At 38.8% G+C, this 14309-nt stretch overlaps 2 protein-coding genes and 1 long non-coding RNA gene across 4 annotated transcripts; 1 reads left to right on the top strand and 2 right to left on the bottom strand.

The window, feature by feature from the left end:
* Positions 1-19: 19 nt before the first annotated feature.
* On the bottom strand, positions 20-2615 carry LOC125572310. The gene is made up of 2 exons (XM_048732714.1): positions 2288-2615; positions 20-2008 (listed from the first exon to the last, which is right to left on the bottom strand). Exons 1-2 carry the CDS (start codon positions 2564-2566, stop codon positions 1187-1189), a joined length of 1101 nt encoding a protein of 366 aa, XP_048588671.1. The 5' UTR covers positions 2567-2615; the 3' UTR covers positions 20-1186.
* Positions 2616-6730: 4115 nt separating this feature from the next.
* LOC125572309 lies at positions 6731-8643 on the top strand. The gene is made up of 2 exons (XR_007313756.1): positions 6731-6797; positions 8161-8643. It is a non-coding gene; the product is annotated as an uncharacterized LOC125572309 (long non-coding RNA).
* Positions 8644-10039: 1396 nt separating this feature from the next.
* LOC5509929 lies at positions 10040-13238 on the bottom strand. 2 transcript variants are annotated; one of them, XM_001630388.3, is made up of 3 exons: positions 13113-13238; positions 12184-12516; positions 10040-11905 (listed from the first exon to the last, which is right to left on the bottom strand). In XM_001630388.3, the coding sequence occupies exons 1-3, from the start codon at positions 13113-13115 to the stop codon at positions 11084-11086; spliced, it is 1158 nt and encodes a 385-aa protein (XP_001630438.2). In that variant the 5' UTR covers positions 13116-13238; the 3' UTR covers positions 10040-11083. The 2 variants fall into 2 exon arrangements, with proteins under 2 accessions (XP_001630438.2, XP_032234906.2); XM_032379015.2 differs by lacking the exon at positions 13113-13238 and having other exon boundaries at positions 12184-12618.
* Between the last annotated feature and the right edge of the window lie 1071 nt (positions 13239-14309).

Here is a 14309-nt window from a genome sequence, read left to right as displayed (position 1 = left end):
ATCGATATTTCGTCGCATCTTTGAGAAATTGAGTGCCTTTATTTTTTCTGAATTAATGTTTTCAGCCAATTCCTTCCCCTCCACTTTCTGACCAACTTGCAGCTAATCTCTTGCTCGAGCTTCTTCCCTTGCTCCTTCTTTCTTCGGTTTTGAACTTTCCCTTACAAAACAGCATTGTCACTCAATTCGGCGGTGATGTAATGATTAGACGGGAGGACTGTTTTGACCGAGGATCGTACCTTTATTCTGATAAGTCAGTAGTACAACTGAGAGTAGGAAGTGTGTGTCGAGGGTTTACAATGTGGTACTATTTGTAGTTAAACAAGTAGTACGTTTGAATGACAAGCACTGACCTTGTGTGCAGAGTGCGGTGATTGGACGGTACCTGACAATGCAAACAGTTACATCAGATATCATTAGCTGTCGGCAAAATTAGCGATAACAAAGGAAAGCTTTGAAAAGAGTAAAAGGATACAAAACGAATGTCCTTTGCCATAAAACTAAGGGAGAAGGTAGGAAAAGTGAAGAGGTAACTTTGGAGAAGCAAATATTCAACTCGTAATCTAAAGTTACTAAATGCGAGGGGAGAGAAGGAGTAACTCAAGTAGCGTGGGTGCGGTGTTTGCTGACTCAGATTAGCATAGATAATCAGTTTGCCATCCCAGCAAGCTTAAGATCCTCCCTCCGAGCGTGGGATGTCCTACGCGGACCACGTCAATATTACCAACAGCCAATGTCAACAGCAAGTGAAGGTTGTGCAATCAATATGTTCCTGGCAGTTTAACTACTAAATGAAAAAGGCTGGAAAAGTGTTAAAAACAGTAGGCATGTAGCCATGAGTAATCGGTACAAACCAATCAGAATCAAACAACAAATTTAGCGACCAACTCACTACTAAAGCTAAATCAATAAAACTAAGAAAATGATTAGGAATATTTCCAACACGTAATCAATTGCCTAAACTAGAACAAATATCCAGAACTTGCGTATTTGCTAATTCGTACAGGTAGAATATTAAACTTTCATAACATTGCCTTCTAGATATACTAAATATCTAAACTTCTATATTCGTTAACTAAAATTACTAAATTCTGTATTTTCCTACATAATCTATCATAACAGTGGGATATGGGGCCAATGTTCAGGATATGTGTTAGACCCCGTCTGGGGGTTTGACCAACCAGCTCTAAGTTTCATGACCAAGCCAAAACTCAGTGGTCGAGTCCTCGGAGTCTGTGCATAGGAACGTGGGAGTTGAGGGGTTATAAAAGCCAAACAGTTCGGTATTCTCATCAAATAATCGATAGGCGTTAAAGCTGCATGCTATCCCCGGCATAACATGAACGTGCCAGCTGTACGTGCCAGCTCTCTTGTGTAAGAGCTGCAGAGCGCAACCGGTACACTGATGGCCTACTATATCAATATACGTCATTGTTTTACAACAGGAGTATTCACACGTCTCTTCTATGATATCAAACACCGACAGTCTTCCTTCCATGTAATCTCGACTGGTGACGTTCGCTCTCGTCAAGAACTTGCACGTGGCTCGGTAGGATACCGCAGTTGATCTAATGAGCTTCATTTTCTCTCGGGAAAGCCTGAACCTCGCGTGAATTTCAGGTGTTGCCTCATTGATTGGGTAGTCTTCTAAAAATGCCTTGCGCTTGAACTCTGAGATATACTTGTAGGCATATGACTCAATCAGGGTCCAAGCTTTCTTGGGCGAAGTAAAATCGCAGTAGACTTTGAACTGTGTGATATTGTCTTTCTTGAAGACCGTATATACACCTCGCGCTGGCTTGGAAGTGGCCTTTGGTGCTTTGTAGAAGTCAAAGCAGGATTTAGGTGTGAAATGTTGGCAGAACCGTCCCGTAGTATGACTTGGGCATGCGCAGGCGAATTTGGCTTTTGGATGGTTACACTGCTCTGTGCACTTCCCGCCGTTGAGACAGGGGTTGGAAAGACAGCAGCCATTTCTGCACTCGGCAGGCTTTGCCAAGTAAGCTGCCTGTGACATAAAAAATAAACTCTTGTACAACTCTGCATTCCAACAACCCCCCTTTCGGAAAAATGATATCCGCAAAACGTAACACACGGATAAATTTATTTGGACAGGGGTATGGAAGAAAACGGCGAAAGAATAAAATAATGGGACTATTTTATCTGCAAATTCGAAAACAACTTGTGCTCCTGCCCATTCCAACAAACACCGCTTAGCTTGATGATAGATGAGTTGTGAAATGTGTGTAACTTTGTGGTGTGCTTCATTTTGGCTGACTTTACTCACCGATGGCACGATGTTTTGGAGCAGGTCGAAATAGGCATAGTCAGAATTTGCTTCAAGCGGCTTCTCCGAAGAATCCATGTCCAGCAGCTCGCAGCCAGTTTTCGAAACCTGATACGATTTGCAGCGGCACTCGTTTACACAAGCAGAGAAGCACCCTTGTGCATGAAGGACCTTGGTCAGGTTTTTGTACGAAACACCCGTCAAATATTGTCCATCTCTACGCGTCTTGGCAGAAAACGTCCCTCCGTAGCAAACCCCTTGTGGGCAGTTTTGTGCCATCGCTTGAAATCCAAGGACGAGGAGCACAAGGATAAAGTGACAGACCTCCATTATCTGAGCAAGAATGGCATAAAAAAAAACATGAAAATATCAAACAAACTGCTTATACCTGAACTAAGAAAATAAAGACAAAAAACCTACAATTTATGCAACACCTCTGTTAATAGAAGCCTTTAGAAGAAGAATCCCGTTTTACAGTCGAGTAAAACTTTTATAACTGAGCTTTATAAGATGTTCCAAGTTTGTTCTTACGAACTAAAATCCGCATACAAGCTTTTATCTTCTATTACGGGGAATCTTCAGAGCTGCTCGTTGATGATATGGTCTCAAAAACAGCGAAAACACACTTTTTGGTTGCTTTGTCCGAAGCTTTTTCTGTATCACCTGTCACTGTAGTTAACAAAGTTTTGAAAAAGGATACCGTCCTACGCTTTTTACCTTAAAAAAAACCCAGTTACCTCAATTTTTTTTATGGGAAACGACTAAATGCTAAGAGATCTAAATCAAGCTAAGGCCAAAAAAAGATCGCTTTTTAAGCGCTTTCAAATTGCACAAGCTGACAAGTTTTAATCAAAACGTGTGCGTTATGTATCAAAATAAAAAAAATTACCCTTATTTTGAAAAGTCAAGTAAAAACAATGGAAAAGTCCATAAAGAACAATCTAAAATCTCACCATTTTAGCGTTTTTTTGGGAATCCACGGTGTTCCAGCAGATGTGGCCTCGTATCGATTTGTTTGGCAAAAAAATAAGATCTTTGTTTTAAAATCTTATTATTTATGCAATTGTGTCACATTTTTATAAAAATGTCGCAGCGGAGGGGGGATGGTTGGGTGATTGAGGTCGCGAGGCACCCCACTTTGTAGTGTTTGCGGAATGATTGGCTTCTAATTGGAAAGCATATGGATGTGGCTTTTATTGGTAAGCAGGAACGACGCTGTACAGCCCAAGCATTGCTGATTAGTTGTTCAAACTATGAAGAGCGAAGGGCTTGACAAGAAAATATAATAAAATTCAGGCAACACCAAGAATAAATTAGATCACGCTTCTGAAGGTCTTTAATTGCCCCAAATAAACAAAAAACGGCATCTGCTTTAAGAAAATAAAATATAATTATATGCCAAAGCCATTGTTGTCAAAGCGACCTTTAGGAGTTAACATAAGGTCATTAAATATTCATTAATCATAGAAAAAGTTGTTCTAACTGACTTAGCCTTACAGCAATGAAACTTCAAAGGATTTTGATCTAGTAGTCGAACACATAGTATGTTAGCCGGCTCTCATTTAAGATGTTCGGAACGGTGTTTAGTCGCGAGGCACCCCAACTAACAGTTCTTCCTTCCCTTTCTAAATTTTTATATATCTTTTCTCAGGATATTATCGGTTCCTTCGTTGTTATTTAATCCTAAAAAACGTTGTTAAAATGTCAAGCATTTTACAAGTTGCAATAGATATGACCTATATCCCTCCACTTCATTCTGGGGCTTATTGCCTCACAAGCTTTTATCTTCTGTTAAACTGCAGAATACCCGTCGACTCATTTGCATTTTCCTTGTATTTACTGCCTCGTTCTATAGAAATCGAGGTGTGAAGTCTCATTGTTAACTCTTTGTGGACGGGTATTCTGCAGTTGCTCCTTATCTTCTATTACGGGGAATGCTATGGTCTCAAAAACAGCGAAGACACACTTTTTGGTTGCTTCGTCCGAAGCTTTATCTTTATCATCAAATAGAATGGACCGCGAGGCTAAGATCAAACGTCGTACTATCCATGAGCCGTATTCAATGCAAATGCGTGCAAACGAAGATGAAACATTTAACTCGATTCATTTGCATTGAATACGGCTCATGGATAATACGACCTTTAAACCAGGAATCCCAGTTTAAGACAACTTTTGATAAATAAAAATAAATTATTTCATAAGTGCAGAGTCGAAAATCTTTTTTTGTTTGGTCAAACCTCATGTTTTTATATATTTTACAAGACACCCTATTAGGTTCAAAATTCCCGTTTTTTGCGCTACTGATTTGGCCGAGTCCCCTCTCGGTTAACCTTATTACCACTAATTACCTTCAAAACACAGGGAGACATAGGGGGCGTTACGTCATAAGAAGAGTCAAATTACAGAACTTGTACAGTATCAGTATGGGATTTCACTCTTTCCTGCGTTCGCTAACCCTTTTAAAAGCACAAAATGGACACAACTTGCAATGTTTTGGCTGCAATAACACTGCCATTAAGGGAAAAAGGAGTCTGCACAAATTCCCCCTTTCTAGGGAGCTCGAATCCGGAGGCTTGGCGAAGGAGAAGACTATGGGTTCGTTTCGCCCAAAGACTTCGAAAAGATTTGAGCAGGCCGCCGATCACCGACGTTAGCTGCTCCGAACATATCTTGCCTGAGAACTTCGCCAATACAACGCCTTTTCCCTCGTGACTGAGATGAGAAAAGAGCTCAAACGCGACAAGATCGGCGTTTATGTTTGGCCAACAATCTACCTATCACAAGCACAAAAATGGACGAGGAACCTCCGTCGAAAAGGAGCAAGCGACGTTTGAAAATCGTTTCAACTGCCTAACAAATCAGTAAAATAAGAAACGTATGGCATTTTTGTCACTAAATTTTAGGATGTCCGATCCGCTAAGAAAAGATTAGTCGAAGGCGTATCCATGCTGACTAAGGCTAGATGAAGGCGTATCCATGTAGACTAAGGCTCAAAATGTTTCTCTATTCTAAAACATTTATAACAATAATGCAATAATAACTTGACTGAGCACTTTCCTAGTATTTTTCCCTTCCCTATTACCTTTAGGATCGATATAAAACTGTTTTCTTTACAAATTTATTATTGAAAAAGCACAAGTTTGTTGTTATCTTTATATAATTTAAGTACTTTGATCTAATAAAAACCTCTTCCCTTTATAGAAGTATAGAACTTGTATCAAAGCTACATTCTGACCATCTTTGCCCTTGCAAAGAAACAAATAATGAATGAAACAGCATTCCAAAAATATAATAGAATCAAAAAGCCCAAACTGTCGCGATCTCGTACCAGAACAATGAATACAATACACCAAAAACTGGAAATCGACTCTGCCAAATTTTCGTCTTTAATAAGACTTCTTCAGGGCAGACTGAAGAAGGTGATTCGTTACAAGCTTATTTACATCAGAATAGTGGCGCGAGACGCAAAAACCTTACAACTGACAAAAACACGCATTTTCTAGAATAGCGCGCGTTATGGATAAAAAGAATTTACACATCTCTACGTGGGTTCCTACTACAAAAAAAATCATCACTATTAAGACCCCGCGGGTAGATAGACTTAAGCCGATAAGCCCACTGGCCTTCCCTTTCCCTAAGCTGAGCCTCAGAGTTACACTTATCAATAAGTTGTACCATAACATTATTAAGACCTAAATGATTGTCGCAATGAAAATGTTGATAGATAAGTTCATCCTTAACTCTTTCACTAACCGGTAAACTAGGGTGCTTAAATAAGCATAGATACTTAGCGTCACCTCAGTTTGCAGGCTGTGCTACTTGCAAATGCAGGTTTACAAGAAAATATTTAAAACGCCATACAACCTCTTTATTTTCCTTAAAGTTTGTATATAAGGCATCGGTAGACCCAATATAGATCAAATCTTACATAAAAACAAATGAATAACAACAGTATATGCGACTTTTCGAGTAAAAACGGTGTAATTTTGGGGTACTTTGGGGGAAAATTGTATCTCCATAGCAACGGTCGCTATGGAAACTCGTACACTCACACATTAATCATATCTTGAATGGGACTAGTAACAACTATTTCTTGACCAAGTTTTCATTAAATTGCTTTGTGCTACGGCACGCTATGATTGGATTCGTTTTTAAGGGGCTTAGCCAAGTAAAAAGAGGGGGACAATATGGGTGCCGCGTTTCAGGCCCTAGCAGTATGATGTCCCAACGTTCGGTTAGTACATCGTGCCTAGAATTGTTCCTTAGACATGTGGCAATAATTCTATGACAACAGATTGCTTATGTGCTACGTTTCGATTTTTTTTTTCGGTCATTGCTCCCCGACTATTATCGGGACTTTTGAGAAACGACCCCCAGAGGAGGGTGGACACGGGTCACGTGAATCGGCTCGGCCAATCAGAACGCGCCAAAAAAATCAGTTTTGTTTAAAAGTTTTTGGGTGAGGAGCTCCCGGACAACTTTGCTTTGGAGCAGATTTGTGGTTTAATCGGTAAGTTTACGTGTTGTTTTTGTTCAATATGTACTCATAGATAACTAGATACCAATCTGACAAGCGATGGACAGACGACGAGTTGTAATTATGGAGAAAGAAGCACTTGAATTGGAGACACTCGTCATCAAAATAGCGAATTTACATTTGTAGCAATATCGTGAAAAACCGGCAAAATTTATAACTTGTCAGCCACTAAAGCAATTCATTTGTGTACCAATTTAAAGTTGGATATTTTTCCTATTGCGAAACGAGATGGATCACCATCGCACCCACCTCGTACCGTTTTCGTGTTATTCGTTGAACAAGTTCATGGATTTTAAGCGATAGGATGACTAATATATCGATCGCCGTGACTAAATCGTACGGTTAAAAAAACTAGTGTCGTCGTAGTTTTGGTCAAAATTAAATGGTTTCGGTTGCTGCTGATGTTTAAAGAATATTGTTTGTTTCTAAAGAGCTCTATAATAGTGTCTGCTTTGTGATAATTATGTTATATATGAAAAAGATAGAGACAAATTTGCCAAACTATGATAACAAAACAGGAGACAAACGAATATATAGAAGACTGTGTTTTCAATTTCAGTAGATGTTATTTCAAAATTTGGTTAGAATTAATTGATTACGATGTCAAATGAAGTGAGACACTTGTTGTTGAATTTATAAGGGTAATTGGCCCGGACCTGCTTCCATTTTCTTGAATACTAAAAGATTTCAGTATATTTGATTTTTCACAAACCTTTTACCCCATCTCATTACTACCACTACCACTACATACGGAACTTCTGTTTACCACTACATACGGAACTTTTTGTTTTGTTTTGCATTCTGCACTCGTGTTTGTTTACTAGAAATTACAGTGTTGATACTTTTGTTTGTTTCAAGGTCTGATCTTTGTTTAACATAGGAAACAATGTCCAGTTTTATAAAATATGTTTCACTTGCTTTGCAAGGTTATTTAGGTGAATTGAGAGGAAGAGTATGATTGAGAGAGATAGGAAAAAATAAGTACTAGTTGTTAATAATTGGTGATGTATTATATTAGATCATGGACAGTGGAGTAAAAAGATATTTGGGGGGCACAACACAAATTGTTATGTTTTTATCTTCAACCCCCCTGCCCCCAATTCTGCTGCCCATGTAGATGATTGATGTGTTAAATAAAGAGATAAGATAAGAATGAAAAAGGATTTTTTTTAGATATGTTAGAAATCTGTTACAGATATTTTACAGAGGAGATAATATATTAGTTAGTAAGAAAGTGACAATAAGTTTATTAGGTTATGATTGTGCTTATAATTATATATTCTTGTTGAAGGAGGAGATAAATGCTTATGGAATTATTTTGTTTATTTTGTTGTAGGGGTAGAAAAATGTAAAACCTACTGAGTTGCAGAACCCTTTCATTGTAGAACCCACCACTTGCTGGATGGAGGGGGTTCAGCCGACTTACAAGGCAAAATAGGAAACCTGACTGACTGACAGATTTACCTATTGATTGACCCATTTATTGACTAACCGATTGACCAATTGTTTTTAACCTACGCACTGATTGATGCAAATCATAAGGATAGTATGGGTACAGTATCAGAATATTATCACAACAAAGTCTTGATCTAATCAGAATATCTATTTTTGTTACAACATTAAGTAATTTATTATATATATATTGTATAACACATAAGACATTGTATTTTTGGGGATTATTTTATTGTTGGAAATCTCATTTCTTATTGTTTGGAATCTTATTTCTTATATAAAGTAGCAACAATCTATCAAATACAAAGATATCAAATTTTTTAATTTATTTTGTGAATACAAACTCATTAAATTAAATTAAAAGATATATTGAGACTTTTACTAGTATCTTTACAATATTTTTTTTATCACCAATTACATCTTTTCTGAAGAGCTGTTTTTCAATATCATCCAAAATAATGTCTATTTCTGATTCTTTCTATCTTTCTATTTCTGATTCCTCCATAATCCTTCTTATCACTCTTCTCTGATGGTAAGGCTCTTCTCTCTTCTCCTTCAATTTCTGCTTTCTGGTCATTTGCGCTCTCCTTCTATTGTCCCACTCCCACCCCACTCTTGCTTTTCTTTCGTATAAAGAAAGACCAATATCAGAAGGGGCTGTATTACTCTTTCTGGGGTGTTGAAGATTGGCACAGGTACAGGGTTTGTACGGACGGGCTGGATGATATTCCTTGGTGGTTCAGCAGTTTGTTCGTTAGCCACTTCCTCTTGCAATGTCTTGGACAGGGATGATGGAGGGGCATGCAGTCTGTTACCAGCGCCAGCTCTCTGTACCACTCGTGTTGCTATCCATTTCTGTGGCAATATCACAAAACTAAATTAACATTTTTGCAGCAAAAAAGGAAAAATTAATTGTGATTATTATGATAAGTATAATACTATTGCTCTCTGTGTAACATACCTTATTCATTTAACATTCAACATATTAAAAGGTATACACCCTGCTGTCAGAGGCCTTTTATATATAAATGTCTATTCACATCCAATTCAAAATATGATGCAATAGAAAATTTATTTGACAGTAGCGTGGTGCAATCACCTGAACCTTTTGCTGACAGACACGAGCTACAAAATGGGAATAATAGAGGGGAAGAAATAGTCTTTGAAGCTACTTTCTGAAATAATGGTACAAATTGTTCAACATTTGTAAGGACCTTGACATGTAAAATCAGCATAAATTCTCAATAAAACTTTTGAAAAAAAAACTCGTCAGTTCTAATAAGATGAATAGTCGAAATAAAACGTGCCCCACTGACTACAATTATATGTCAAATTGCTTTTCTACCCCTTGATTATCTAGAAGGGGAAAGTGCACTCAACACGAAAAATAGTCTGCAAAATTTCACCGTTTTCGGGTGAGAATCAAAACTGTGTAGATCAATTTGTACTCTAAAAGTCCGATTTAACATCAGTAAATAAAGTTTACTTAATAGACAATCTGGAAACAGAATAAAATAATACGGTAGCTGTTATTTTCATGTCATTTTCGGCAAATTCTTACCAGATTTGATGTTCCTGCCGAGGACTTGTCTCGTCAACGTCAGGAAGCAAATGAGTGAAAATCGATATTTCGTCGCATCTTTGAGAAATTGAGTGCCTTCATTTTTTCTGAATTAATGTTTTCAGCCAATTCCTTTCCCTCCACTTTCTGACCAGCTTGCAGCTAATCTCTTGCTCGGGCTTCTTCCCTTGCTCCTTCTTTCTTCGGTTTTGAACTTTCCCTTACAAAACAGCATTGTCACTCAATTCGGCGGTGATGTAATGATTAGACGGGAGGACTGTTTTGACCGAGGATCGTACCTTTATTCTGATAAGTCAGGGGTACAACTGAGAGTAGGAAGTGTGTGTCGAGGGTTTACAATGTGGTACTATTTGTAGTTAAACAAGTAGTACGTTTGAATGACAAGCACTGACCTTGTGTGCAGAGTGCGGTGGTTGGACGGTACTTGACAATGCAAACAGTTACATCAGATACCATTAGCTGTCGGCAAAATTAGCGATAACAAAGGAAAGCTTTGAAAAGAGTAAAAGGATACAAAACGAATGTCCTTTGCCATAAAACTAAGGGAGAAGGTAGGAAAAGTGAAGAGGTAACTTTGGAGAAGCAAATATTCAACTCGTAATCTAAAGTTACTAAATGCGAGGGGAGAGAAGGAGTAACTCAAGTAGCGTGGGTGCGGTGTTTGCTGACTCAGATTAGCATAGATAATCAGTTTGCCATCCCAGCAGGCTTAAGCTCCTCCCTCCGAGCGTGGGATGTCCTACGCGGACCACGTCAATATTACCAACAGCCAATGTCAACAGCAAGTGAAGGTTGTGCAATCAATATGTTCCTGGCAGTTTAACTACTAAATGAAAAAGGCTGGAAAAGTGTTAAAAACAGTAGGCATGTAGCCATGAGTAATCGGTACAAACCAATCAGAATCAAACAACAAATTTAGCGACCAACTCACTACTAAAGCTAAATCAATAAAACTAAGAAAATGATTAGGAATATTTCCAACACGTAATCAATTGCCTAAACTAGAACAAATATCCAGAACTTGCGTATTTGCTAATTCGTACAGGTAGAATATTAAACTTTCATAACATTGCCTTCTAGATATACTAAATATCTAAACTTCTATATTCGTTAACTAAAATTACTAAATTCTGTATTTTCCTACATAATCTATCATAACAGTGGGATATGGGGCCAATGTTCAGGATATGTGTTAGACCCCGTCTGGGGGTTTGACCAACCAGCTCTAAGTTTCATGACCAAGCCAAAACTCAGTGGTCGAGTCCTCGGAGTCTGTGCATAGGAACGTGGGAGTTGAGGGGTTATAAAAGCCAAACAGTTCGGTATTCTCATCAAATAATCGATAGGCGTTAAAGCTGCATGCTATCCCCGGCATAACATGAACGTGCCAGCTGTACGTGCCAGCTCTCTTGTGTAAGAGCTGCAGAGCGCAACCGGTACACTGATGGCCTACTATATCAATATACGTCATTGTTTTACAACAGGAGTATTCACACGTCTCCTCTATGATATCAAACACCGACAGTCTTCCTTCCATGTAATCTCGACTGGTGACGTTCGCTCTCGTCAAGAACTTGCACGTGGCTCGGTAGGATACCGCAGTTGATCTAATGAGCTTCATTTTCTCTCGGGAAAGCCTGAACCTCGCGTGAATTTCAGGTGTTGCCTCATTGATTGGGTAGTCTTCTAAAAATGCCTTGCGCTTGAACTCTGAGATATACTTGTAGGCATATGACTCAATCAGGGTCCAAGCTTTCTTGGGCGAAGTAAAATCGCAGTAGACTTTGAACTGTGTGATATTGTCTTTCTTGAAGACCGTATATACACCTCGCGCTGGCTTGGAAGTGGCCTTTGGTGCTTTGTAGAAGTCAAAGCAGGATTTAGGTGTGAAATGTTGGCAGAACCGTCCCGTAGTATGACTTGGGCATGCGCAGGCGAATTTGGCTTTTGGATGGTTACACTGCTCTGTGCACTTCCCGCCGTTGAGACAGGGGTTGGAAAGACAGCAGCCATTTCTGCACTCGGCAGGCTTTGCCAAGTAAGCTGCCTGTGACATAAAAAATAAACTCTTGTACAACTCTGCATTCCAACAACCCCCCTTTCGGAAAAATGATATCCGCAAAACGTAACACACGGATAAATTTATTTGGACAGGGGTATGGAAGAAAACGGCGAAAGAATAAAATAATGGGACTATTTTATCTGCAAATTCGAAAACAACTTGTGCTCCTGCCCATTCCAACAAACACCGCTTAGCTTGATGATAGATGAGTTGTGAAATGTGTGTAACTTTGTGGTGTGCTTCATTTTGGCTGACTTACTCACCGATGGCACGATGTTTTGGAGCAGGTCGAAATAGGCATAGTCAGAATTTGCTTCAAGCGGCTTCTCCGAAGAATCCATGTCCAGCAGCTCGCAGCCAGTTTTCGAAACCTGATACGATTTGCAGCGGCACTCGTTTACACAAGCAGAGAAGCACCCTTGTGCATGAAGGACCTTGGTCAGGTTTTTGTACGAAACACCCGTCAAATACTGTCCATCTCTACGCGTCTTGGCAGAAAACGTCCCTCCGTAGCAAACCCCTTGTGGGCAGTTTTGTGCCATCGCTTGAAATCCAAGGACGAGGAGCACAAGGATAAAGTGACAGACCTCCATTATCTGAGCAAGAATGGCATGAAAAAACAACATGAAAATATCAAACAAACTGCTTATACCTGAACTAAGAAAATAAAGACAAAAAACCTACAATTTATGCAACGCCTCTGTTAATAGAAGCCTTTAAAAAAAGAATCCCGTTTTACTGTCGGGTAAAACTTTTATAACTGAGCTTTATAAGATGTTCCAAGTTTGCTCTTACGAACTAAAATCCGCATACAAGCTTTTCTCTTCTATTACGGGGAATCTTCAGAGCTGCTCGTTGATGATATGGTCTCAAAAACAGCGAAGACACACTTTTTGGTTGCTTCGTCCGAAGCTTTTTCTGTATCACCTGTCACTGTAGTTAACAAAGTTTTGAAAAGGGATACCGTCCTACGCTTTTTACCTTAAAAAAAAAAAGTAACCTCAATTTTTTATGGGAAACGACTAAATGCTAAGAGATCTAAATCAAGCTAAGGCCAAAAAAAGGTCGCTTTTTAAGCGTTTTCAAATATCAAAACGTGTGCGTTATGTATCAAAATAAAAAAATTACCCTTATTTTGAAAAGTCAAGTAAAAAAAATGGAAAAGTCCATAATGAACAATCTAAAATCTCACCATTTTAGCGCTTTTTTGAGAATCCACGGTGTTCCAGCAGATGTGGCCTCGTATCGATTTGTTTGGCAAAAAAATAAGATCTTTGATTTAAAATCTTATTATTTATGCAATGGTGTCACATTTGTATAAAAATGCCGCAGCGGAGGGGGGAAGGTTGGGTGATTGAGGTCGCGAGGCACCCCACTTTGTAGTGTTTGCGGAATGATTATGGCTTCTAATTGGAAAGCATATGGCTTTTATTGGTAAGCAGGAACGACGCTGCAGCCCAAGCATTGCTGATTAGTTGTTCAAACTATGAAGAGCGAGGAGCTTGACAAGAAAATATAATAAAATTCAGGCAACCCCAAGAATAAATTAGATCACGCTTCTGAAGGTCTTTAATTGCCCCAAATAAACAAAAAACGGCATCTGCTTTAAGAAAATAAAATATAATTATATGCCAAAGCCATTGTTGTCAAAGCGACCTTTAGAAGTTAACATAAGGTCATTAAATATTCATTAATCATAGTTCTTCACCAAAGTTGTTCTAACTGACTTAGCCTTACAGCAATGAAACTTCAAAGGATTTTGATCTAGTAGTCGAACACATAGTATGTTAGCCGGCTCTCATTTAAGATGTTCGGAACGGTGTTTAGTCGCGAGGCACCCCAACTAACAGTTCTTCCTTCCCTTCCTAAATTTTTATATATCTTTTCTCAGGATATTATCGGTTCCTTCGTTGTTATTTAATCCTAAAAAACGTTGTTAAAATGTCAAGCATTTTACAAGTTGCAATAGATATGACCTATATCCCTCCACTTCATTCTGGGGCTTATTGCCTCACAAGCTTTTATCTTCGGCTAAACTGCAGAATACCCGTCGACTTATTTGCATTTTCCTTGTATTTACTGCCTCGTTCTATAGAAATCGAGGTGTGAAGTCTCATTGTTAACTCTTTGTGGACGGGTATTCTGCAGTTGCTCCTTATCTTCTATTACGGGGAATCGTTTATGATATGGTCTCAAAAACAGCGAAGACACACTTTTTGGTTGCTTCGTCCGAAGCTTTATCTTTATCACCAAATAGAATGGACCGCGAGGCTAAGATCAAACGTCGTACTATCCATGAGCCGTATTCAATGCAAATGCGTGCAAACGAAGATGAAACATTCAACTCGATTCATTTGCATTGAATACGGCTCATGGATAATACGACCTT

The sequence above is a fragment of the Nematostella vectensis genome, chromosome 9, assembly GCF_932526225.1.
Source record: "Nematostella vectensis chromosome 9, jaNemVect1.1, whole genome shotgun sequence".
NCBI classification, from domain to species: Eukaryota; Metazoa; Cnidaria; class Anthozoa; order Actiniaria; family Edwardsiidae; genus Nematostella; species Nematostella vectensis.
The sequence above is the reverse complement of the archived record's forward strand: the minus strand, read 5'-3'. Positions and strand labels throughout refer to the sequence as shown.